The following is a 24,851-nucleotide window of genomic DNA, read 5'->3' on the forward strand; positions in this document are numbered from 1 at the left end:
TCCGCCTCCTTTTTGGAATTCAGTATAAAAGCTATCAAGAACCATTCCAAATGAGGAAGTGGTTTTTCTCTTTTTGTAGGTTCAAAGCTGAATGAAGATTTGAAGAAAACTATATTGAATCACCAGTTCTTTTCACAGGATCATCTGGACAGGTTGCATTTTATTGTTATTGCATTTACTGATATTAATACTACATGTAGGAAATATAGCATGTAAATTAAACATCACAAAACTTTAAAAAGAAAATATATAGAGAATAAGGTCATTATCAGTACTTTAGTGGCTAATAATGTAAGATAATTATAGTATTACAATATTGCTTATTTGTTAATAAGATGTCTTGCATTTGCATAGTGTTTTGTTATTTAAAGAGTCTGAACATAAAACTGTAATACCATAGTCACCTTAGAACTCTTAAGTACTGTTAATATTTTTCATTTTTCTGATGAGGAAACAAAGTAGAATAGAACGATAGAAATTGACTTCTATCTGGTGTTTACTTTTTTGACATGCCAGATGCATTCGTAGAAATTAGCAATTTCTAGTTAAGATATGTCTTTAGAGAAAGGAGGGAGAAATTAGAAGGAATGTTTACAGATTGTCAGTTTAACAACAACAACAAAAAATATTTTATGTTTTGACACTTAGTTTAATATTTTAATCCCTATCTCTATTTTAAAGATTCCTAGTTGCATGCTTGCAGAAAGGGAAAGTTCTAGAATGACAAGCTTACTGTTATTAAAATCAGTATTTTCCACATGTATTTGATATGAACATTGTTTAAAATGTAATATTCAAATAGTCCATGAGGCTTGGTGTTCTGTGGAATATGCTTTGGGAAAAGTCGTATTGGAGACACTGGTTTTTCTTTATTTTAAGATTCGACCTTCTTTCTTATTCCAGTTTCTCACAATGAGTATACAGTACAGAAAGACTACCTACAGTGAATATGAAAAAATGAAAGTGAGGTGATCAGAAAGATAAGAAGCACTACCACTTGCACACCAGTTAGAATGACCAAGATAAAGTCCAAAAATTCTTTGTGAAAATTAATAACTTTATAGCCAAATTCAAGCAAAATGAATTTTCTTTAATTGTAGTATTCCTTCTTGGCTTATTTTCCAAGCTCTCAAATACAGAAGGAAAATAAAAGGATTCCTTCAAGTGACAAAATCATAATTCTCTTCAATACTGTACTGAACTAGGATTCTTTAATACTAATAAGTGTACCTCTGACTCCCTGATATTAACTTGAGAATTTCCCTATAATTTCACTTAGATTAATTTGATACAAGAATTGATCATGAAGGGCCAACTAGAAGTCAGCCATCTGTTTAATGATAAGTCAGCTATTCCCATTTGACTATAAGCCAATTTTTGTGAACTTAGCAGAACACCAAGTTGTTCTCATAAATAAATCGATACACTAGGCAAGCAATACCTTTCATACACATTTCTTCCAGTGAAAGACATATTTTTACAGAACAAAGAAGAGCAAGCTGATTTATTAATGAGATTAATTCATATAAAAATCTCACAGTTTTGGTGAAATCACATTTATCATTCCTGAAAGGGAAGTTCTGAAAGAGCTGAGTTTATCCTGAAGGGCTGGGATTCTTCTCTTTTAGTTCATACACCCATGACTAGTGTTTTTGGTTTCCAAAAACACGTGTTAAACCTTCCTTTGGTTAAACATAAACAAAGGAGAACATTCTTTTGTTTCTTCTCTCATTTGTTGTGCTAAACCTGAGGCCAAAATGAAGTAACTGTCATGCTGGTTTGTCTCAGAAAAACAAACAGGAATAAAATCACACTGAACATTTTCAGGTTTCAACTTCTTCAGTGAGTACATTCCTGACTCGTTTTCAACAGTTGCTTTTATATTTGTGCAGAATATTCTGACAAATATTTGACAGCACACCTTTTCCCCCCACTTTGAAGAGAGATACTGCCATTCACTGCATTCCATTACTGGCTCCTCTTTATTATCATATAGACTTGGCATGAAAATAATATCAGCATAAACTTATTAAGCATTTGTAATTGGACATGTTTCTCCACTCACTTAATTCTTAATAATCTTATGTTATCACCACAGTCCAGACACATTTCATTATATTAATAAACTTCTATGAGAAAACATTAAAAGTGCTAACTGACAATCGGCAGTGTAAGCAGAAAACTCACAGAAATTCTGAATGCAGATCCTCTTTGTTAAAGGAGACTTACTAAATAGCTAAAGTGACGATTTCCTCTAAAAAGACTCCTGTTAAAAAACACACACATTCTGGGGGAGGGGAATAATAATAAAACTCCAAATGTATGAATGTGTAACAATTATCCAGTCAGCCTTGGTGGGGGTGGGGAAAAATGAATAAAATAGAGATCTGGAATGGCTAATACCAAAGAAGGATATAATTTGTTGTGATATTTTTTATCACAAACTCTGAATAGAATACATTTGGGAATAAAGGATAAAAAAGAAGTTGAGGATCAGTGAAGAAAATTCACTTAATTAAAAATATTTTTAAAGTCCTAAGCATTGGATCAGGAGATAGACTATCAAAAGATAGTCAGCTTGTTTAACCTTACAGTTTTCAGACAAACCACTCAATGGAATTCTATACTGTTAACTAATCAAAAGAGAAAAGTAAAAATAATGTCAGGTGTCTCATAAGAATTCATGTCTTCCCCGGCTCCCCACAGGTCTGCAGGTGTCTGTCTTTTTCTCCCCCTCTCTGTCTTCCTCTCCTCTCTCCACTTCTCTCTGTCCTATCCAACAACAATGACATCAATAACTACAACAATAAGAAAACAACAAGGGCAACAAAAGGGAATAAAGAATTCATCTCTTAAATATATCCATTGTATAATCATCAAGTCCACCCTTTTTTAAGTGAATTCACCAAGCGCTTGAATTCATGGAGACATTCACAAATTAAGAAAGTTCAGCTTTTAAGATCTGGCAGTAGATATCAAATGCCATCAAATTTACTTTATATGTATATATATATATGTACATCTATATATATATATTTGCAAGTTTGCACATGGACACACACACACATACACACACATTTAATCAAAGTGCCTTTGCCAAGATATTATGTCTGAACTTCTCAGTCTTTTTATATGCTCCATCAATTTTGACAGAATTGAAGTCTCTATAATTTTTATTAATAATGGAATGTATTATAAGTTTACATATAACAAATATACTACATAATTAATATAAATATTATGTATGATAAAATATTTCACATTTATGCAAAATTTTAAATATTTCACATTATATTAATTTTTACTTTCTTGCACTTCTGTATGTTAGAGTTATCTTGTTAATAGGACTAGAAAAAATATCTAAAACAGTTATTATTTCAAATAGGGATGTAAATGACATTAAAATTTCATTTTAAAACTATTGATGTACTGTTGGTTATTCATATTTAAGTCTACCTATTTTTATTTTGTTTTAGAAATCTATATCAATATTGTCCAAATAAATACATTAGGTATTAATTAGAAATACAAGAAATATTTTAAAGTATATAGAAAGTGGAAAATTTATCTTTTTTTTTTTTTTAGTGTACTGCCACTAATGGAGCCTTCCAAATTTGACTATTCTGAGAACTTTGGAAGAATTAATGGAATATTAATGTATAAACTTTTTCTCAAGTACTGGAATAATGTGGAGAAATTTGAGGCAAGACCTGATGACCTTGTCGTTGTTACCTACCCTAAATCTGGTAAGCCTTCCTGCTAAGTTAAAGTCAAAGTAGCTTCCTTTTCACTCAGAAATTATCGCTCTTTGGTAAATACTATGCTGTTCTCTTCTTACATAATTATCTCTCTATTGGATAAAGAGAAACAATAATTTTGATATAGATTTTGGAAAGGTTGTGGGTGAAGTATTTCTAGGACCATAATCAGTTACTATAGCTTGAGAAGCAGATCAACAAATACTGCTTGCCACTTTAAAAACTGTAGATGAAAGGAGCCTGGTGGTGGAGCACCTGGTTGAGCATGTGCATTACAGTGCACAGAGACCCAAGTTCAAGCCCAAGATCTCTCTCCCTGCAGTCAGAAAGCTTTATGAGTGGTAGAACAGTAATGCAGGCATCTTCTCTCCCTGTCTTGCTCTCTCTCATTATCTCCCTCTTTCCTCTCAATTTCTGTCTCCATCCAAAATGAATAGATAGATGGACATAAAAAACTGTAGATGAGTCAGAAGATTTCTAATTTTCATATATAGAATTAGCAACATATAGGAGTGAGCGAAGAGTCATAATTAAAATTTTAAATCATCAATTGTTTAGTTTGTGTCATTATAATATAAATTATAAGTGGTTTTCAGAGATTGAAAATAATCAGGTCTTCTCTTTATAAGCAGCATCTTTTTAATCCCTGAGACTACCTAAGATTTTAATCTTAGTTGTAAAGTCTTCCAGTGATAGATCTTTAGAATTAGAAAAAAATTAATCCATATTTTTATCCAGTTGTTTAATTTTGCACTTAAATGCATCAGTCATTGAATATGGTTTTTTTTAATTTTCTTTTGTCTCTGGGGTTATCACTGGGGCTTGGTACCTGAACAGAAAATCCATTTATCCTTTTTTTTTTTTTTCCTTTTTTTGAAAAAAAAATTTGATAGGACAGAGATAAATTGAGAGTGTATGGGGAGATAGAGAGGGGGGAGAGAAAGAAAAACATCTGTGACATGCTTCAACACTTGTGAATTGTCCCCTCTGCAGGTGGGGATGATTTTTTTTTTGTGGCCCAAAGATTATTGCTAGGGCTTAATACATGTACTACAAATCCACTATTCCTAGTGGCCATTTTTTTCCTTTTTCTTTTTTATTTGATAGGAAAGAGAGAGAATGAGGGGTGGAGAGGGAGAGAGAGAAGAGGAAAGACACCTGCAGACCTACTTTTACCTCTCATGAAGCTTCCTACCTGCAGGTGGGCACTAGGGGCTCAAACACAGATCCATGCACAGGGTAACCAGGCACAACACATTTGGCCCCATGTTTTTGAATATTGAATAATACTGTATCTCTGTTTCTTTATTCCCTTCCAAATCAGTATCAATTTGATGTCAGTCATTTAGTGTGAAAACCCCAAAACCATTCCACATTCAAATTCTCTTGCCTCATTACCCCTAGTATTCACGTAATCAAAATGTTTTGTTCATTTTGTCTCTTAGATATAGCTCATGGACAGTCACTTACACGATCCTTGTTTTCCTGTTTCCCTTTTCATAGATCCCTTGCTTCAATGCTTTTTGTACTTTGTAATCCCTAAGTCCAGCAATCACACTTTCTTATGTATAAGACTTTCCATAACTTCTGTGGGGGAAAAGGAGCTCAATTTTCAGTTGGAACTACAGGACATTTTATACTTGCCATTCTCTTGACTATATTTTGAAACCCATTGAACTTTTAGTTAAACTCAGGTTTTTAAAAAATATATTTTATTTTATTTATTTATTGAATAGAGACTGCCAGAAATTGAGACAAAAAGGGGGGATAGAGAGGGAGAGAGACAGAGAGATACTGGTAGCACAGCTTTACCACTTGTGAAGCTTTCTCCCTGTAGGTGGGGAAAGGGGCTGGACCCAAGTTCCTGTGCATTGTAACATGTGCACTCAACCAGGTGCACCACCATCTGGCCCCTCAGTTTTTATAACTTATTTCCAGTTCTTTCCCACATCACTATACAGCAAAATAACTGGCCTTTAAAATAACAAACAATTCTGTCTAGTGGATTCAATCTCCATTAAAAAAAAAACAACAGTACATTTATGTCAGTAATTTGTTTTATTTATTTTTTTATTATCTTTATTTATTGGATAGAGACAGCCAGAAATCAAGAGGGAGGGGGGTGACAGAGAAGGAGAGAGACAGAAAGACACCTGTAGCCCTGCTTCACCATTCATAAAGCTTTCCCCCTGCAGGTGGGGACCAGGGGTTTGAACCCAGGTCCTTGCACATTGTAATACATGTGCTCAACCAACCCATCAGTAATTTGTTAAGGCTGTTTGACCATCATGTCTTCCTGAAGGTCTCTGGGACTTGGGGAAATCTGGGGAAAATATATAAGTACTATTAACTGTAAACACCATCAATCTGATCTGGGGCCTATTTTCAGCACAGGAGCCTGTAAGTCTGAGCTCACAGTCGGTGGTCCCAGCTAGTAACATTCTAGGTTGCACTAATTTCAGGACCAGTCTTTGTTGAGTAGCAAAGTATTTTGACCCAGCCTCCCTTTGGAGAGTGGGGCAGTCCCTGTCATTATTGTTCCACATTGAGGGAAAGGTCTTATAGAGACCCACAAAAGGGTCCACTATGTTGTTCCTCATGGAGAAGACCAGCAGTGGTGGAGAGAGGTATCTGTTAGAGGTCTAGGCCCATCATGTCTATATAGGAATCCAAGGATTCCTTGAATAGTGGCCCCTGGATGATGGGGTGGCCTGGTAATGACCAAGAGAGCCATCAATAGAGTGTTCTGGTCTCTTACCCTTATTCAGCTTTTACATTCCTTACTTTTTTATATTCCTGACAAGGTTAGCCTTAAAGTGATTGAGGGAAGTGAAATATGAAGCAAATGAGGAGGGTATGTAGGTATAAGTAGAGACTATTTAATAAGTACTTTATGGTGTCAAAAGGTTTACTTTTGATCAGGCTTACTCTTTCATGTATCTTCTGAACTAAGGTTCAACCAAAGGTATAAGAAGCTGTTAATAAAGTTTGTGGTTCAAGTCTCTTTGGACTATGTAAGAACTATAGTGGTTATAGCGATGGAGGCACACAGGACTTTGGTGGAGGGCAGGGGGACTTACACTTCCATATGTTGGTGTGAAGTGATCCTTGAAGTCTTGTAATTTTGTAAAACTTTGTTCAAACACTAATAATGGAGAGAGAAAAATAAAGCTTTTAGTTGAAAGAATGCTTGAATGTATCTCCTACTATTCAAATCTCCTTACTTATTATAAGTGAGGTCAAAATTTAAATTTAGCCCCTAATCAAATTCTGTTTATGTCCAAGTGTTATTATTTTACACTATGTCACCACTTGTCAAGGATTCATTTAGACTTCTATAACAAGTTTGTTTCACTTTAATACCTGCCCTTATTTGAGTTACTTTGGGGTATCATAAGGTTAAATGTCGGAGAAAATATTTTGAGTACTATAGCTATTCCAATGCATCTTGAATAGTATTATATTAGTGTTTTCCTACTTTCTTTGACTATAAACCTACCATAGGAAACTCATAGTTATTTAATTTTTGCAGGCACAACCTGGGTTAGTGAAATTTTAGACCTGATCTACAAAGAAGGTGATGTGGAAAAATGCAGAAAAGATGCCATATTTAATCGGGTGCCTTTCCTGGAATGCAACAATGAGATAAATATGAATGGTAATATTTAAGTTGCTTAAAATCTATATATATATATTTGAAGGTATAGATATATATAGTAAGATATTATAGGTAAGAATGACTATAAGTATTATGTTTTCTATGTAGAAAAATATGAAGGTTTTAATCTGAATCTTGACAGAGCTTAAGGTATAATACCTTCCTAGAATAAAGAAAACTAATACATTTGTTTATTTATTTATTTTATTTATTTATAAAATGTAAATATTTACAAGACAACAGGATAAGAGGGGTACATTTTCACACAATGCCCACCCCCAGAGCTCCATATCCAGTCCCCTTCCTTGATAGCTTCCTTATTCTTTATCTCTCTGGGAGTATGAACCCAGGATCATTATGGGGTGCAGATGATGGAAGGTCTGGCTTCTGAACATGGGCATTGGCAGGTCAATCCATACTCCCAACCTGTCTCTTTCTTCTCCCTAGTGGGGCAATAATCTGGGGAAGTGGGGCTCCAAGATACATGGTGGGGTCCTCTGCCCAAGGAAGTCAGGTTGGCATCATGGTATCGTCTGGAACTAGATGGTTGAAAAAGAGTTAATATATAATGCAGAACAAATTGTTGACTAATCATGAAACTAAAGGCAATAACATTATAGATGAAGATTTGGGGTCTCCATTTTGGAAAAAGCTAGTAGGTCTATTTTAGGTATATTCTAGAGGGCCCATGACTTTACTAGTTTTTGCCTGAGCTGATATCCACTATGCAGGTGGACCCAGGTTATTGTCTGGGGAGATCATGTCATAGTTGGAAAAAGGACTACAAAGCTGAATCAGGGAAGAGAGTAGCTCCCAAATATGGGAAAAGTATGTAAGTATTGTTAAATGTAAACTCCACTGCTCTGATCTGGGACCCCTGTTCATGTAACCTCTGTATCCCTCTAGGCCTGAGCTCACATTCTGTGGTCACAGCTAGGAAAATACCATGCAGCACTAATTTTGGGACCCATCTTCCTCAGGTAGTAGGTAGAGTATGTTGTCCAACCTCCTTTCAGAGAATAGAAATTCTCTACCACTATTGATCCACATTGAGGGCAAGGTCCTATAGGGGCCCATGAAGGGGTCCATTATGTTGTTCCTGATGGAGATGACCAGTGACAGTGGTGAGAGGGATCTGTTAGAGGTCTAGACCCATCATATCTTTGTGGGAATCCCAGAGATCCCTGACTAGGGCCCCAGGTGATGGGGGTGGCCTGGTAGTGACTAAAGAGTCATCATTAAAGTATGCCAGTCCTTTGCCCTTATTCAGCTTTTGTAGTAGTTACTTTGTCTGACATGGTTAGCTTTGGAGTGATTGGGGTACATGTAATAGGAGGTAGATGAGGAGGGTATCTAGGTCTAAGTAGGTGTCTTTTTAGTTATTTCTACTTTTTTGCTTTATTTATTGACTCACTGCAAATTATTGTGCACTTTTGCTTTAAGGTATATATTTTCTCCTAACTTATAGATACATGTATATATGCCCTTTCTCATGGGCCCTCGTCTATATCTAGGTTTTGAGGTTTTGTTAAGAAGTGTGCCATTCGAAACAGAGTTAAGGAGACCTATGAGCAGGAAAGGTCTCACCAGAGTAATGAAGCTGAGGAGTTGACATTCCATGCCTGACGTCTCTGGACACAGTCCAAGTGAAGCATGCCAAGGTGGTCCTCATTGCATTGATTAGGTTGGGATCAGCGGATGCAGTGTCAGTTGGTATGATCTGAGAGAAGCATATAGGAAAGTGAGCCCCAACCTAGAAGTTTCAGGACTGGGAGATGTATGGGCTTTACAGAGAAAGGGAAAGTTCCTGCTGTCTTAGGGTTTAAGAAAGCAATAGATAATTATTGCTATAACCAAATTATTTGGCAATTTAGGTTATCTTTGAAAATCCCATTGTTAGGGTTTGCTGTATCATACTAGACTTTACCATAATTTATGTTCTTTTATACTATTTATGTATAGCTGTATCTTATAAAATAATGCCACCAGTTGCTTCTATTATCCCTAGTCTATGCATTTTGGAGACAAAATATTTCAAAGTATAATTTCACAGTACAATTCATTATTAGAAATATATTAACAATTTGATCCCACTGTTAAAATTCAATCTGATTATCAATTTGAAGTCTTAAGTGCTTATATTGAAGGAGCATATACTCAGTCTGTGGTCTATGCATCAAAAAGTTTGAGACATTCAATTCATTTTCCCCTCATATTAATTAAATAGTTTTTTGTGAAACTGTAAGTTAATAAAGAGTGTATATTAATACCATTCCCATCACCATGTCCCTCCCTGCTCCCCCGTCTTCCCCCCAGTGAAGCTGAACAAGGAAGACTAGTTCTTATATATTCTTGTATTTTCACAGTTCCTAGTAACATATGAGCATTTATATCTCCATGGGATAAATATGAAAATAAGTTAAACAGTAAGAAGATACCCATCACATTATCAATGATATAAGAAAAATAATATTCATCACATATTCTTTAAATATTGTGGAAAATTGGATATAAAACAAATGATAATATACAAAAGAGTAAAGAAGTGATGAATATCACTGTGAAACTATTACAAAGTTTAAGATGTTGTGTTTCTCAAGCTTTAGTTTCAATATAGCCTTTTGAAAAGAAAAACAATTAGAAAATACTAAAGGAAAGGGGAGGGGCAGCTGGTGGCACACCTGGTTAAGTCCACACATTATACACATTATAGCACACAGGGACCTAGGTTCAAGTTCCTTCACAAGTGATGAAGCAGGGCTGCAGGTGTCTCTCTGTCTCTTTCCCTCTCTAGGTCTTCCTCCTCTCTCAATTTCTCTCTGTCTCTATCTAATAAATAAATAAATAAAACCCGTTTTTAAAATAAAATAATAAAAATACAAAACAAAAATCAATTCCTGTTTGTAGTATTTCTGTGGTCATGAGTCCAAGCATATTGATGGCTATTCAGCAAAAAATGATTTTTCCAAAAAGGTGAAATTTTGTTAGATCTTACTTTGCTCTATTGTTTCCTCTATTCAAATCTGTCACAATGAGCACGTATACAATATAGACTCTTAAAATTACTTTTTTTTAGAAAAAATTTATTTATTTATTTATTCCCTTTTGTTGCCCTTGTTGTTTTTATTGTTGTAGTTATTATTGTTGTCACCATTGTTGGATATGACAGAGAGAAATGGAGAAAGGAGGGGAAGACAGAGAGGGGGTGAGAAAAATAGACTCCTGCAGACCTGCTTCACCACTTGTGAAGCCACTCCGAGAGCTCAAACAGGGATCCTTAAGCGGGTACTTGCACTTTGCGCCACATGCACTTAACCTGCTGAACTGCCGCCTGACTCCCAATTACTTTTATTTTTAAAAACAGCTATAAAATTAATTTATAAGTACTTATAATTCTTGACATTGGCTAACCTTTATTTATTTTTTAATTTAGGAGTAAAACAATTAGAAGATATGAACTCCCCCAGAATTGTAAAGACTCATTTACCAGCTGATCTTCTTCCTGCTTCATTTTGGGACAATAACTGTAAGGTAATTAAAGTCAAGTGTTATTTTTCCCCTTGTTTTTTTATTGTTGTTGTAGTTATTGTTGTTGTTATTGATGTCGTCATTGGACCTGCTTTACCGCTTGTGAAGCAACTCCCCTACAGGTGGGGAGCCGGGACTAGAACCAGGAACCTTACGCTGGTCCTTGAAGTCAAGTGTTCTTAAAATTCGTAGAATGGTCAAGTCAGGTGAGGTCTTTATATATATATATGTGTGTGTGTGTTATCACTTCATTAACTTTATAGGCATTTAATAAATACCAATTAGAGACAGTAGAAGCTGAGCAGAAACTAGATTTCATTTTTAAATCTATAGGTAATTCTGAAAAAGTAAACACTTTAAATCTCAGTTTCCTCATCTGCAAAAGAACAGTAGCAATAACATTTTTCTCATAGAATTATTACAAGGATTAAACTTTTTAAAATGCTAGTAAAGCATTTAATACAGTGCCTAGCATATTTTTGAACCCTTGATAAATGGTGTCATTTGTCAAATTTATTCATTTTCAAGCAACTGTGTATGTCATTATGAATGTGAGGATAAATCAGATAAAGACAAATCTGATGTGTATTATAGAGTAATTACATATTGAGTGCCTATCATGTGCTAACAAGGTGAAAATTCACAAGACACAGTAATCTTTATCTTTACGAACACAAATGGTCCATTATGGAGAAAAGGAACAGACAATGAGTGAGGTTGCCCATACTAAGTAAGATAATTCTAACCCAGACACTGAGGACAGGAAAACATTGAGGAGCGAGCAGCATCTTACTTGTTATGTGGAAGATGTTTAGGATTCAGTCTACACAGTCATCTTACTCCTCCAGTCTTCTACGAAACTGATCATCTCAGAGGTAATCAATTAGTAGGAGACAGGTAGATTCACTCCCCCAAATATCCAGGGTAATTCACTGTGTGACAAAAAGATAATGGATTTAAATTCTAAGTAAAAGTGTATCTGCAGTGGTAGATTAGAAACTTCAAGTGATTTTTAAAAAGTAAAAAGGAACAGACTAATAAACAGGAGAAATAAGTGAGCATTAGAAAGGCTTGGGAAAAGTCGGGCGATAGCACAGCGGGTTAAGCAAAAGGCAAGGACCTGCCTAAGGATCCCTGTTGGAGCCCCTGGATTCCTACCTGCAGGGGAGTCACTTCACAGGTGGTGAAGCAGGTCTGCAAGTGTTTATCTTTCTCTCTCCCTCTCTGTCTTCCCCTCCTCTCTCCATTTCTCTCTGTACTATCCAACAATAATGATAGCTATAACAACAATAATAACAACAACAATGGCAACAAAAGGGAATAAATAAATAAAATAAACTAGAAAGGCTTGGGAAATATATAGGAAGAGTATATTAAGAATAACTGATCCCAAAGTTAAATCCCCAACACCATTATAAACCTACCCCTCACCTTTTCTTTCTTTCTTCCCTCCCTTCTTTATGTCTTTCTATATGTATATCTCTTTAATTAAAATGAACCATTTGTTTTTAAATAACTGATAAGGCAGTGGGGGGAAGCAGAACTTTCTTAGAAAAAAGAACATGATGCTACTGGATAACACTTTGGAAGCAAAAACTTTAGGCTATTACTAGGATTCATGATTATTTGATTATAAAACTGATTGGCTGAAGTGAAACAGAAGCAATGATCAGTGAGTGACTACAAGTAATAAAAATCACACCAGGTTACTAATAACAGGATTTAGAATGGAAAATAGTCATCTCCCAGGTGTTCAAATACTCAATTAAAGTAAGGGAAAGACCACAGATCTTAGAGGTAATATTAGCTAGGCAATACATGGACTGCATATCACAGGAACAACTGTCATTGAAATGTGGGGCTTTTATGATGCATTGCTACTCCGGAGTGAATTGCCAGTAAGCTAACAGTTTTGAATTTAGAAAATTGCAGAAAAAGACTAATCTTGAGAAAAACCCTAGGTATTTCTTAAAAATAGGAAAATAATGAAGTTTGGGGTATAGAATAAGGTCTTCTAAATAGAGAAAAAAATAAAGTATTTGGAGTTTAGGGGAAAAAAAATAATCACTATTGCTTCACTTATCCTCCCTACATCCCTGATCTAGGAAAAGAAAGCCTTTATGGAGGACCTGGACCCAACTTTTAAATATGGATATGACTTTTAAGATATAAAAATATTGATGAGACAAGTGATAAAATGAAGAAAGGAAAAGAGTGAAAATTCAGGATTATTGGTGAATATAGTGGCAGAGTTCCATTCAGATAGCAGACAAAACAAACTAGGGGATGATATAAATAAGACTGGGAAAGTTCAATGTGACTAATGCTACCTTTGGTAAGAAAATTTACTTTTGTTCTGAAACAGCTTTAGGTTTTTATATTAAGTTCTTTAAAATAAGACACATACTTCTGAGAATAAGCTAGAAAATTAATTTTAAAACGTATTGAAAATGTAGAGACTAAAGTAAGACAAGTCAGCACAATCATAGCCAGTAACAAATAGTCAAATGTAGTGGAAAAACAAATAAATGTTCTTTAGTTACATTAAAAAAAATAAATAGTCAAGTGTAAGTTTCCCTTATAGCATTTTCAAATGCCAGTAGGGAGAAGTGGGACATCCTAGGGATAAGGAGTTTACTCTGTACATATTTTTTCCCAGCATCACTGCGTATCAAATCCAAAACAGGCTATAAAAATCTGACCTTCCTCTCTTGTTTGCTGGTATAAATTGGACTATTTAAAATATTTATTTTTATTTACTTATTATGAGAGAAAGAAAATAAAAGCAGATGTGGAAAAGTAGGGAGACAGGGATAGATGGAGGAAGAAAGAAAAAGTGAAAAGATTTACTTGAGGTCTAGGCCCATCTTGTCTGTTTGGGAATCTCAGGACTCCCCTAATAGTGCCCCAGCTGATGGGGTGGCCTGATAGTGACTAAAGAATCATCCTTTAAGTATGTCAGTCTCTTGCCCTCATTCAGGCTTTTGCAGCCCTTGCTTTGATAAGGATAGCCTGGGAGTGAGTGAGGGACATGTAATGGGAAATAGGTGAGGAGGGTATCTAAGTCTAAGTAGACACTATTTCATTATGAACTTCATACTGACTCACTGTAGACTATTGTGTACTTTTGCTTTCAGGGATATATTTTGCCCTAATTTGTGGATATATGTGAACATATGCCCTATCCCATGGGACCTAGTCTATATCGAGTTTTTGAGACTTTGTTGGGAAGTGAACCTACTGGAATGGATTTAGAGAATCCTTTGAAGGAAAGGTCTCACCCGAGTAATGATGCTGAAGGGTTGACATTCTATAACTAAAATATGCCTACTATCTATCTACAGAATGGAGACCCTCCCCCCCAACTCTTCATCTGCACTACTCGAGTCTTTAGGTTCATGATTGGTCAGCAACTTGTTTGGCTTTATATGCTCTCTTTTCAGCCACCAGGTTCTAGATGCTAGCATGATGACAATCAGACTTCCCAGGACAGATGACCCCACCAATGTGTCCTGGAGCTGTGATTCTCCAGAATCCCTCCCCACTAGGAAAAGAGAGAGACAGGCTGGGAGTATGGATAGACCTATCAATGCCCAAGTTCAGCAGGGAAGCAATTACAGAAGCCAGACCTTCCACCTTCTGCACCCCACAATGACCTTGGTTCCATACTCCCAGAGGGTTAAAGAATAGGAAAGTTCAGAAGGTCCTGCGTTGAGGATCCTGGTTCAAGCCCCTGGCTCCCCACCTGCAGGGGAGTCGCTTCACAGGCGGTAAAGAAGGTCTGCAGGTGTCTGTCTGTCTCTCTCTCTCTCTCTCTCTGTCTTCCCCTTCTCTCTCCATTTCTCTCTGTCCTATCCAATAAAGACAACATCAACAACAATAATAACTACAACAACAATAAAAACAACAAGGGGAACAAAAAGGAAAATAAATAAATAAATAGAATAGGAAAACTATCAAGGGAGGGAATGGGATACAAAGTTATGGTGGTGGGAATTGTATGGAGTTATACCCCTCTTACCCTATGGTGTTGTCAATGTTCCCTTTTTATAAATAAAAATTTTTAAAAAGAAAAGAAAAAGTGAAAGTGTATTGCTCAGCTTTGGCATAAAGTGGTTCTGGGGACTGAACCTCCCACCTGTGGTTCTTTGGACATACAGACTGGTCTTCTCAACAGGTTGTGTTTAATCCCGGACCTAAAACTAAACTTTTTTATGCCAGACACTCATGACTAAAGCTATCTAGTTCCTATTGCTAATTTATTGGTGTTCCTACTATATAGAGAGGGGGAATAAAACCTACATATAATGAAAAAGTAACAAAGTATTGATGAAAGTTGTAGTTTTACTGAAAACAATATAAACTGAAGCATAACTTCATGAGCATGACTTCTTTTTTTTTCCATTGAGGCTATGAGTGAAGAAACAGACACCTTTTTTCTTTTATTATTACACATCACTGGTGTTATAAAAAGACTAGAGGACTTCATTACTGAGTGAATGTTTTATCAACTCATTTAATTTGTTTGCAGTGAAGTGTTGACTCAGTTTTAATTTCTTCATTTGTAAATTGTGACAGATAATTTATCTAGTCTAATTTGTAGTCATGAAATTTATGACACTAAAGTCAGATAATATATGTAAAGCTGACAAAAATGAAAACAACACTACAGAAGAAGGTGCTAATAGAGATTACTAAATATTTATCTTTATAACTTCATGTATTCTATCTATTTTCTAAATGATCATTATCTGTGTAAGTTGAAATATAAATGTTTTTCATTAAAATATTTATATGACTCTCTGTTTAAAACATGAAGGGTTTCTTGGCAGGGGTACATAGCAGAATAGTTATGCAAAGACATTGTCATTCCTGAAGCTCCCAAAGTCCAAAAGAGTCAATTCCTTGCACCACCATGAGCCAAAGCTGAATAGTGCTCTGGTTAAAAAAAAGAAAGAAAGAAAGAAAGAAATGAAAAGAAAAAAGGAAAGAAAACTCTAAAAAATGAAGGCTTTTCTATATGAGCACCAGTGTGACGCTTGGTTAACTCAAGTGGTAAGAGTACAAGACTGCAGGATTAATATATGATTTCATTCTCTTAGATAATCTACCTTATGCGGAATGCCAAGGATGTGGCTGTTTCTTATTATTACTTCTTTAAAATTGTAACGATTCATCCAGATCCTGGATCATTTCCAGAGTTTGTGGAGAAATTCATGGAAGGAGAAGGTAAAAATAGCTTCTTAAAATTATATGTATATAGGGAGTCATGTGGTAGCTCAGCGGGTTAAGTGCAAGTGGCAGAAAGCACAAAGACCAGCATAAGGATCCAGGTTTGAGACCCCGGCTCCCCACCCGCAGGGGAGTCGCTTCACAAGCAGTGAAACAGGTCTGCAGGTGTCTGTCTTTCTCTACCCCTCTCTGTCTTCCTCTCCTCTCTCCATTTCTCTCTGTCCTAGCCAATAACAATGACATCAAAACTAATAACTACAACAATAAAACAAGGGCAACAAAAAGGGAATAAATAAATATTTTTAAAAACATTATATGTATATAAATACATATGTCTGAACATGTTTACATATATAAAGAACAAGTGAAAGACAAAGAAGAGAGAGAGCAGAGCACTGCTCAGTTTTGGCATGAGATGGTACTGAGAATTGAAGCTGAAGCCTCAGGGGTCTCAGGTACAATTTGATGTCCTAACAGGTTAACCTATCTCCCTGATCAAAGAAATATTTTTAAAAATTTTAAGTTACATGTGCATGACAGAGAGTTGCATTTCAGAATGAAGCCAAAGAAATAAGAGCCACAGTCAGCACATGCGGTACTAGAAATCAAATCAGGAGCCACAAGTACACATGTTCTGTGCTCTACCAGCAGTGCTGTCAGCTTGGACACAAAAACAGTTTCTTTTCTTTGTAAATCTTCAGACTGAATGACACAAGATGAATCACATCTCTGAGCAAAAACAATCAGTTATCTGTTCTTTTTTGTCACTTTCTTTAATAATTCATTAAAAACAGAAGGTCTTAGGACCCAGGAGGTGGAGCAATTGTCCTCAGCATGTAAAGACCAGAATTTTAGCCCCAGCACCACAAAAGAATATGAAGGACAGACATAAGAGAAGCAGTATTTTGGTCTATTGCTTTCAAAATATAAGATGAGCAATTAACAACAAAGTGCAAGATAATCTTTAACTTTAAAGCACATATAATATTTCCAAATGTGAAGACAAACTGTAGCATTTAGATACTTGAGTTCAATGCCTAAAAATAAGTAGATAGAAAAGTAGATGGATGTTGGAATTCATAATTTTTGCTTTATTTTATTTTATTTTATTTTAATATTTATTTATTCCCTTTTGTTGCCCTTGTTGTTTTATTGTTGTAGTTATTATTGTTGTTGTCGTTGTTGGATAGGACAGAGAGAAATGGAGAGAGGAGGGGAAGACAGAGAGGAGGAGAGAAAGATAGACACCTGCAGAACTGCTTCACCGCCTGTGAAGCGACTCCCCTGCAGGTGGGGAGCCGGGGCTCGAACCGGGATCCTTATGCCGGTCCTTGTGCTTTGCGCCACCTGCGCTTAACCCGCTGCGCTACAACCCGACTCCCCAATTTTTGCTTTTGAGATTGTGTCTCAGAATGTGTAATTCTCTGCTCCATACTTTTTAAAAAAATTATGAGTGGGTGAGTGGGTGGATAATGGTTTATTGTAAATACAATTCTTGATATATGGGTAACATTTTTTAGTTTTTTGCAAAATACTCTCAAGCCCAGGCTAGGTCCTCTTCCACCAGCACACACCAGGACCTGAAAGTCCACTCCCCCTCCAGAGTTCTTTTCTTTGGTGCAATACACCAAACCCAGTCTGAGTTCTACTTTATATTTTCCCTTTCTGTTATTATTTCTCAACTTCTGTCCCTGACTGAGATTTGTCCTTGTCTCACTTAACATGAGTCTTTCTACCCTTCTAAGATGAGGGAAAGAAGTGACTTCATCATTTTTTAAAAATTTATTGGGGAATTAATGCTTTACAGTCAACAGCAGAATAAAATACAATGGTTTGTACATATGCAACATTTCTCAGTTTTCTACATAACAATTCAAACCCATTAGGTCCTCCTCTGTCTTCCAGGACTTAAGCCCTTCCCCTACCACCCCCAACCCAGAGTCTTTTACTTTAGTGCAAAACATCAACCCCAGTCCAAGTGCTGTTTTGTGTTTTCCCTTCTGCTCTTATTTTTCAACTTCTGTCTATGAGTGAGATCATCCCATATTCTTTCTTCTCTTTCTGGCTGATCTCACTTAACATGATTCATTTAAACTCTATCCATGATGAGATGAAGAAGGTGAATTCGTCATTTTTGATAACTGAGTAGTATTTCATTGTGTATATTATACACCACAACTTTCTCAGCCACTCATCTGTTGGACACCTAGGTTGCTTCTAAGTTTTGGCTAATACAAATTGTGCTACTATGAACATAGGCATGCATAGATCTTTTGGGATGGATGTGTTTGACTCTTTAAGATATATCCTCTGGAGAGGGATTGTTTGGTCATATGATTGGTCAATTTCTAGCCTTCTGAGAGTTCTCCAGACTGCTCTCCATAGGAGTTGGATCAATTGACATCCCCACCAGCAGTGCAAGAGGGTTCCTTTAACCCCCAAAAAATCTCCAGCATCTGTTGTTATTGTCCTTTCTTTTTTTTTAATATTTATTTTATTTATTTATTCCCTTTTGTTGCCCTTGTTGTTTTATTGTTGTAGTTATTATTGTTGGATAGGACAGAGAGAAATGGATAGAGAAGGGGAAGACAGAGAGGAGGAGAGAAAGATAGACACCTGCAGACCTGCTTCACCGCCTGTGAAGCGACTCCCCTGCAGGTGGGGAACCGGGGTGTTATTGTCCTTTCTAATGTATGACATTCTCACAGGAGTGAAATAGCATCTCATTGTTGTCTTTATTTGTATTTCTGTGATAATCAGTGACTTGGAGCAATTTTTCATATGTTTGTTTGCTTTTTATATCTCATCTTTGGTAAATATCCTGTCACATCCTCTCCCCACTTTCGGAGTGTGTGTGTGTGTGTGTGTGTGTGTGTGTGTGTGTGTGTGTGTGCTGAGTTTGATGAGCTCATTATATATTTTGGTTATTAGCATTATGGCGGATGTTTGACATGTAAAATCTTCTCCCACGTGGTAAGGAGTCTCTTTGTTTGAGTGGTGGTTTCTTTTGCTCTGAAGAAGCTTTTCAGTTTGATACAGTCTGATTTGTTTTGTTTCTGTTTTTACTTTTATTTTCCTAGAGATTGGATTTGAGTCAGTGAAGATAAGTATTTCACAGCATATTATTACAACTCAACTGAGCTGTGTGGAAAGGGAAATTCTTAGGTGCAGTGTGGTGCTGGAATTCACAGTGATGTTTGGCTATCAACATTCTGACTTAGCTCAGTAAAGAGTCAGAAATGTATTTAACTAAATTTTATCAGACCCATACCAGAGTTACTTGAGCAGAAATCCCTAGGTTACACCTTTTCATTTAACTCCAGTTTAAGCCATCTGAGCAACTGAACAATTTAGTTTCATAATGAAAGGATTCAGAAAAGCTTTGTAGTAACTATAGAAGGCCATTCTTATTTAGTGGTAATAATTATAAACATAAAGATGGTATTAATAAAAGTGATACATACTTACATTCTATTTGTTCCACATTTCAGATAATTTTTTCTAAAGCATCATCAATTGCTCTGTGCCTCACCAGAGTCAAAATAATCATATTAATTAATGTTGTGCTCCTACCAAAGTTATGAATCAGATCACTATAAATATCACTACACTAGTAGCTCTGCAGAAACCAACTTGTCAATAAGAGTAAATCAACAGAACAAATATGCAGAGCAGGTACACAATAAGTTAATACAAACTGCAAATGCTTTCATTCACGTATCACTAAATTATTCTTTCTGCTTTTATTGTTGTAAGATGTGTTTTTAGGGTACATGACGGAAGGTAAAGAAAGATAAAGAGGGAGAGAATTTAATTATAGGCTATCATCTGTAAAAGTTTCTTATCTTTTAGAATGCTAATCGCAAGCACTATAATAAAAAGTACATAGTTATTGGCTTCAGTTACAAAGGTTAGTTTGTTAATGTTAAATTTGATACGAAGATTAATTCTGATGACAAAAAATGGTGATAATTCCAACTGAATTCCTTCATAATCTTATTTTACACACACACTCTGTCACACAAACATACACACACACACACAAATACATTCTCTGAATTGAATTAATGCAAAAGAGAGAGACTTCCTTCATTTTTTTGTCATAAACCATGCTATTGGACTGTGAAAGCTGATAATATTTCTATTTGTGAATTATTCAATATATACTGCTGTTCTAGTGGCAGAGAACTTTGATTTGAAATGTTCAGCTGATCTCCAGTTTTCAATTCATAATTTACTAATATTTATTTGTTGGTTGAAAATTCATTTTGACCTATATAAAGGTGTCACTATGCAATTAAACTATTTTAATTTCTGATTTCAGTTCCTTATGGTTCCTGGTATAATCATACACAGACTTGGTGGGAGAAGAGAAAGAATCCACGAGTGTTAATTCTTTTCTATGAAGACTTAAAAATGGTAAGAAACTGAGAACAGCAACAGCTTTGTAATTTATAAAATGTTATCATTTGACAACAGTCTAGCAAAAAAAAAAATCACAAAACAAACAAACAGACAAAAAAACACCTTTAAAGGAATTATGGGGAGTTGGGGAGTTGGGCAGTAGCGCAGCGGGTTAAGTGGGTTAAGCGCAGGTGACACAAAGTGCAAAAACCAGCATAAGGATCCCAGTTTGAGCCCCTGGCTCCCCACCTGCAGGGGAGTCGCTTCACAAGTGGTAAAGCAGGTCTACAGGTGTCTATCTTTCTCTCCCCCTCTGAGTCTTCCCCTCCTCTCTCCATTTCTCTCTGATCTATCCAACAACAACATCAGTAACAACAACAATAACTACAACAATAAAACAAGAGCAACAAAAGGGAATAAATAAATATTTTTTTTACAAAAGGAATGATGCAGTCATTCCCATCAATCAAATAACCTAGTCAGCAGGAAGGTGGACACAGGTTGTGTGCTGTATATATGAGACTTGATTTGATCAGGGCACCATATGTAACCAAGACAGACAAAAACAAATAAAACACCCTAAATGGCCTGGTAGTGCGCTGGTCTGGGAAGGTGAGTGGAAAGCAAAAGAAATGCAACTGGAAGCTTTCAAATGGAAAAATTCAGCAAAATTTGAATGTTCTGCTCTTTACCTTGGGTAATAGATAAAAGCCACAATGTTATTTTTAAAATTTGTTTAAGTATATGTACATACACACTAAATACATTTTCAAGTCTAGGTATATAACTGCTTTTCTTTATTAAGAGATAAGAAAGATTTTTATCTCATTCTTTTTGGATTAAAAAAACTATTGAGATCTTATTTACATGTCACACAATTTACTTATTTAAAATGCAAAATTCAGAAAGTTGTGTGGTTAGAACACTTTCATCATCTCCCACTGCACACTTTCAAAAAGTCCTACAGCCCTTTGTTGACACCCCCTGCCCATCACCTCTACACTGAGTGACAACCAATAATCTTCTTTCTGTCTCTGGAGGTTTTGCTACTCTGATATTTTTTCCATCAGGATTATGCTGTGGTTCAGTGTCTAGCTAACTAATTAACCATTTCTGGTGGTTATTCCTCTTTTTCTTTCTTTCTCACCTTTCTTTCTCATTTTTTTTCTCTCTCTCTCTTGCTCTCCCTTCCTTCCTTTCTTTTTTCACTCTTTTTTCATTTTTCATTCTTGCTTTTTTTCTTTCTTTATTTTTCTGATAAACACTAAAAAATAGAGAAGGAGAGAGGGAGAAACACACCTGCTCCACTACTTGTGAAACCCCCCCACACACACACACACACACAGATACACACATTATTACTATGGGGACAAGGGACTTGAACCGAGGTCCTTGCTCATGGTAACATGTACTCGACCATGTGCACCACCACCCAGTCCTATTCTACATATTTTCTGAAACTAAATTGCCTAGCAAGCTATTTTGTGAGTAGCTTTTCTCTTCAAGTAATATTTCTACTTGTGTTCAGCACCAAGCAATATTTTCTCGTTTTCCATTGCAAGCAATATTGCATTATCTTTCAATTATATGTATATACTTTTTAGTTGATGGACATGTGGGTTTTCTTTAATTTTGGTTTATTAATATTGATGTGATGAACACTCACTTGCAGATGATTATGTGGGCCAACATCTTTGTCTTCCTGTCACTATATTTTGATTTTTCAGCTAACTAGAATGATAGAGCCATCTCTTAGCTTCTGCCTCTACTATCCTTTCTATCTTTGCAGTTTCTAGTTCTCTTGCCTATCCCTACAATAATTCAGATCTGACTTGCAACATCTCATTCTTGTTTAGATTGTGCAGAACAATTTAGCCCATAATTTCTCATTGCTCTATTTTTTTTTTTGTGAGACTTAGCTAAACTTTTTTTTTAAATAAATGTATTTATAAAAAGGAAACACTGACAAAAATCTTTGGATAAGAGGGGTACAACTCCACACAATCCCCACTACCAGAATTCTGTATCCCATCCCCTCCCCTGATAGCTTTCCTATTATTTATTCTTCTGGGAGTATGGACCCAGGGTCATTATGGGGTGCAAAGGGTGGAAGGTCTGGCTTCTTTAATTGCTTCCCTGCTGAACATGGGCATTGGCAGGTCGATTCATACTCCCAGCCTGCCTCTCTCTTTCCCTAGTGGGGTAGGGTTCTAGGGAAGCAGGGCTCCAGGAAACATTGGTGGGGTCGTCTGCCCAGGGAAATTAGGTTGGCATCTTGGTAGCATCTGGAACCTGGTGGCTGAAAAAAGAGTTAAGATACAAAGCAGAACAAATTGTTGACTAATCGTGAACCTAAAGGCTGGAATAGTTCAGATTAAGACTTGGGGGTAAGGGGGTCTCTGTTTTGTAGATAGTAGTCCTATTTTAGTTATATTCCAAAGAGCCCATGACTATACTCATGTTTTTTGTTGTTTTTTTTTTCCTTGAGCCTGACATCAGAGAAAAACCTGTAGCTCTACTTTACTACTTGTAAAACTTTCCCCCTGCAGGTGGGGACAAAGGACTTGAACCTATGTCCTTATACAGTATAGGGTGTGTGTTTAACCAGCTGCACCCACCACCTGGCCCCAGTACTTTATTTTTGAATGTACTCAGAGTTCTTTTTCCTAATTAGAATTTTAATTCTAGTATTTATAGGATGAAAGAACATGTTTCTCTCTCTAACTACTAGGTTGTAAGAAAAGGCATGACATTTTTCTTTGTAAAATGTATCATGACTTTCTCCAGCAACCCAACATTATTCCTCTATTTTTACTTTGTAGCACCTCTCCTGGACCGAAATTTTTATTCTTTTAATTTCAGATCAGAGGGGTGGGGAAGGGAAAGGAAGAGACACTAGAGCTCCAGAGCTTCTCCAAGTCTGGTGCTGTGATATTTCCCATGTGGCACTTCCCTGAGTGGCATGGCACTTCTCCTGTGATCCCTCTGTTTTTATAAGCCGTACACATTTTTTTTTAAATTTTAGCAACCGAGTCTTTCAAAGTATTTTTCTCCATAGGATATCAGAAAAGAGGTGATTAAAATCGCACAATTTCTGGGAAAGAAGCTATCAGAGGACCTTTTGGATACAATTATAAAACATACTTCATTCCAGGAGATGAAAAACAATCCATCCACCAATTATACATTGGTTCCAAGTGAAATAATGAACCAAGAAATAGTGCCCTTCCTAAGAAAAGGTGAGAATGTGATTTGCCTCAATTGCCATATAAATCCCCAAGGTGAAATGGTTATAGAAAAGTAGCTATAGGGGCCTCCTTGTGCCTGCAGACCCAGATTGTTTCCTCTCCAACTGCCTCCTGTTTGAATACTCTTTTCATTGAGTTCCCAGATGTGCAGAGGCACAAAAGCACTATGCTTACTATGAACATCACCACTGAGGCTATTATACTAAGTTGCAACTCCTTGTTGAGTATTTTGAACCTACTGCCTACGTAGTAAAGAGTGGCCAGGAAACAAACCAACCTAAGAAGCAGCTTTAGTGCCAGAGGTTGGCCGCCCTTGGGTCTTGAGTCTGCACCTTGTATGCCATATACAATCGCATACTTTGAAAAATCGTAATTATCTTTAACTATAGCTAAATGAGTATTAGGATATTTTTATGATCTCATTTTGAGATGAGGAAATTAAAAACAGAAAAAATGAGTCAGTTTTTCCTTTTACCAAGCAGCAGTAACTTTTCAAGACTTTGTAGTAGAGGGCCAGACTCACCAAATTGTATGCCTTAAAAATATAAAGTTCTCTGCATACCAGCCACGTTTGCACAAATCTGTTAATGGACCAAGTAGCTAAGCATAAATTCCAATGTAGCTCTGTCTAGCAAAGTATAAAAGTGTGTTAAGTTGCATACTATATGGGAGGACTTGACACCTGATGAAATTTAATCAGCTTCTGAATACAAAGGCATGCAGGATAAGCAGAGTGTAGGGGACGTTGAGTTTTTTCTTTTGTTCCTTTGCCAGCAGGGTTATGGCTGGAGTTCAGTGCCTGTATGATGAATCATGATTCTCACTTGGAGATATAATCCTTATTGTTGTTTCTGTTTTGTTACAGGGGATATAGGAGACTGGAAGAATCACTTTACAGTAGCTCTGAATGAAAAATTTGATGTTCACTATGAGCAACAAATGAAGGGATCGACATTAAAATTACGAACTGAGATCTAAGAAGGATTTTTGTAACATTCCTGAGATTAAAGCTATCTTCTCTCA

At 36.2% G+C, this 24,851-nt stretch overlaps 1 protein-coding gene across 1 annotated transcript; it reads left to right on the plus strand.

The window, feature by feature from the left end:
• The first annotated feature begins 66 nt into the window (after positions 1-66).
• On the plus strand, positions 67-24,851 carry LOC103113918 (sulfotransferase 1E1). The gene is made up of 8 exons (XM_007523525.3): positions 67-152; positions 3,586-3,746; positions 7,291-7,416; positions 10,850-10,947; positions 16,047-16,173; positions 20,501-20,595; positions 23,639-23,819; positions 24,694-24,851. The coding sequence occupies exons 2-8, from the start codon at positions 3,599-3,601 to the stop codon at positions 24,804-24,806; spliced, it is 888 nt and encodes a 295-aa protein (XP_007523587.1). The 5' UTR covers positions 67-152; positions 3,586-3,598; the 3' UTR covers positions 24,807-24,851.

The sequence above is a fragment of the Erinaceus europaeus genome, chromosome 3 (assembly GCF_950295315.1).
Source record: "Erinaceus europaeus chromosome 3, mEriEur2.1, whole genome shotgun sequence".
In the NCBI taxonomy this organism is placed as follows: domain Eukaryota; kingdom Metazoa; phylum Chordata; class Mammalia; order Eulipotyphla; family Erinaceidae; genus Erinaceus; species Erinaceus europaeus.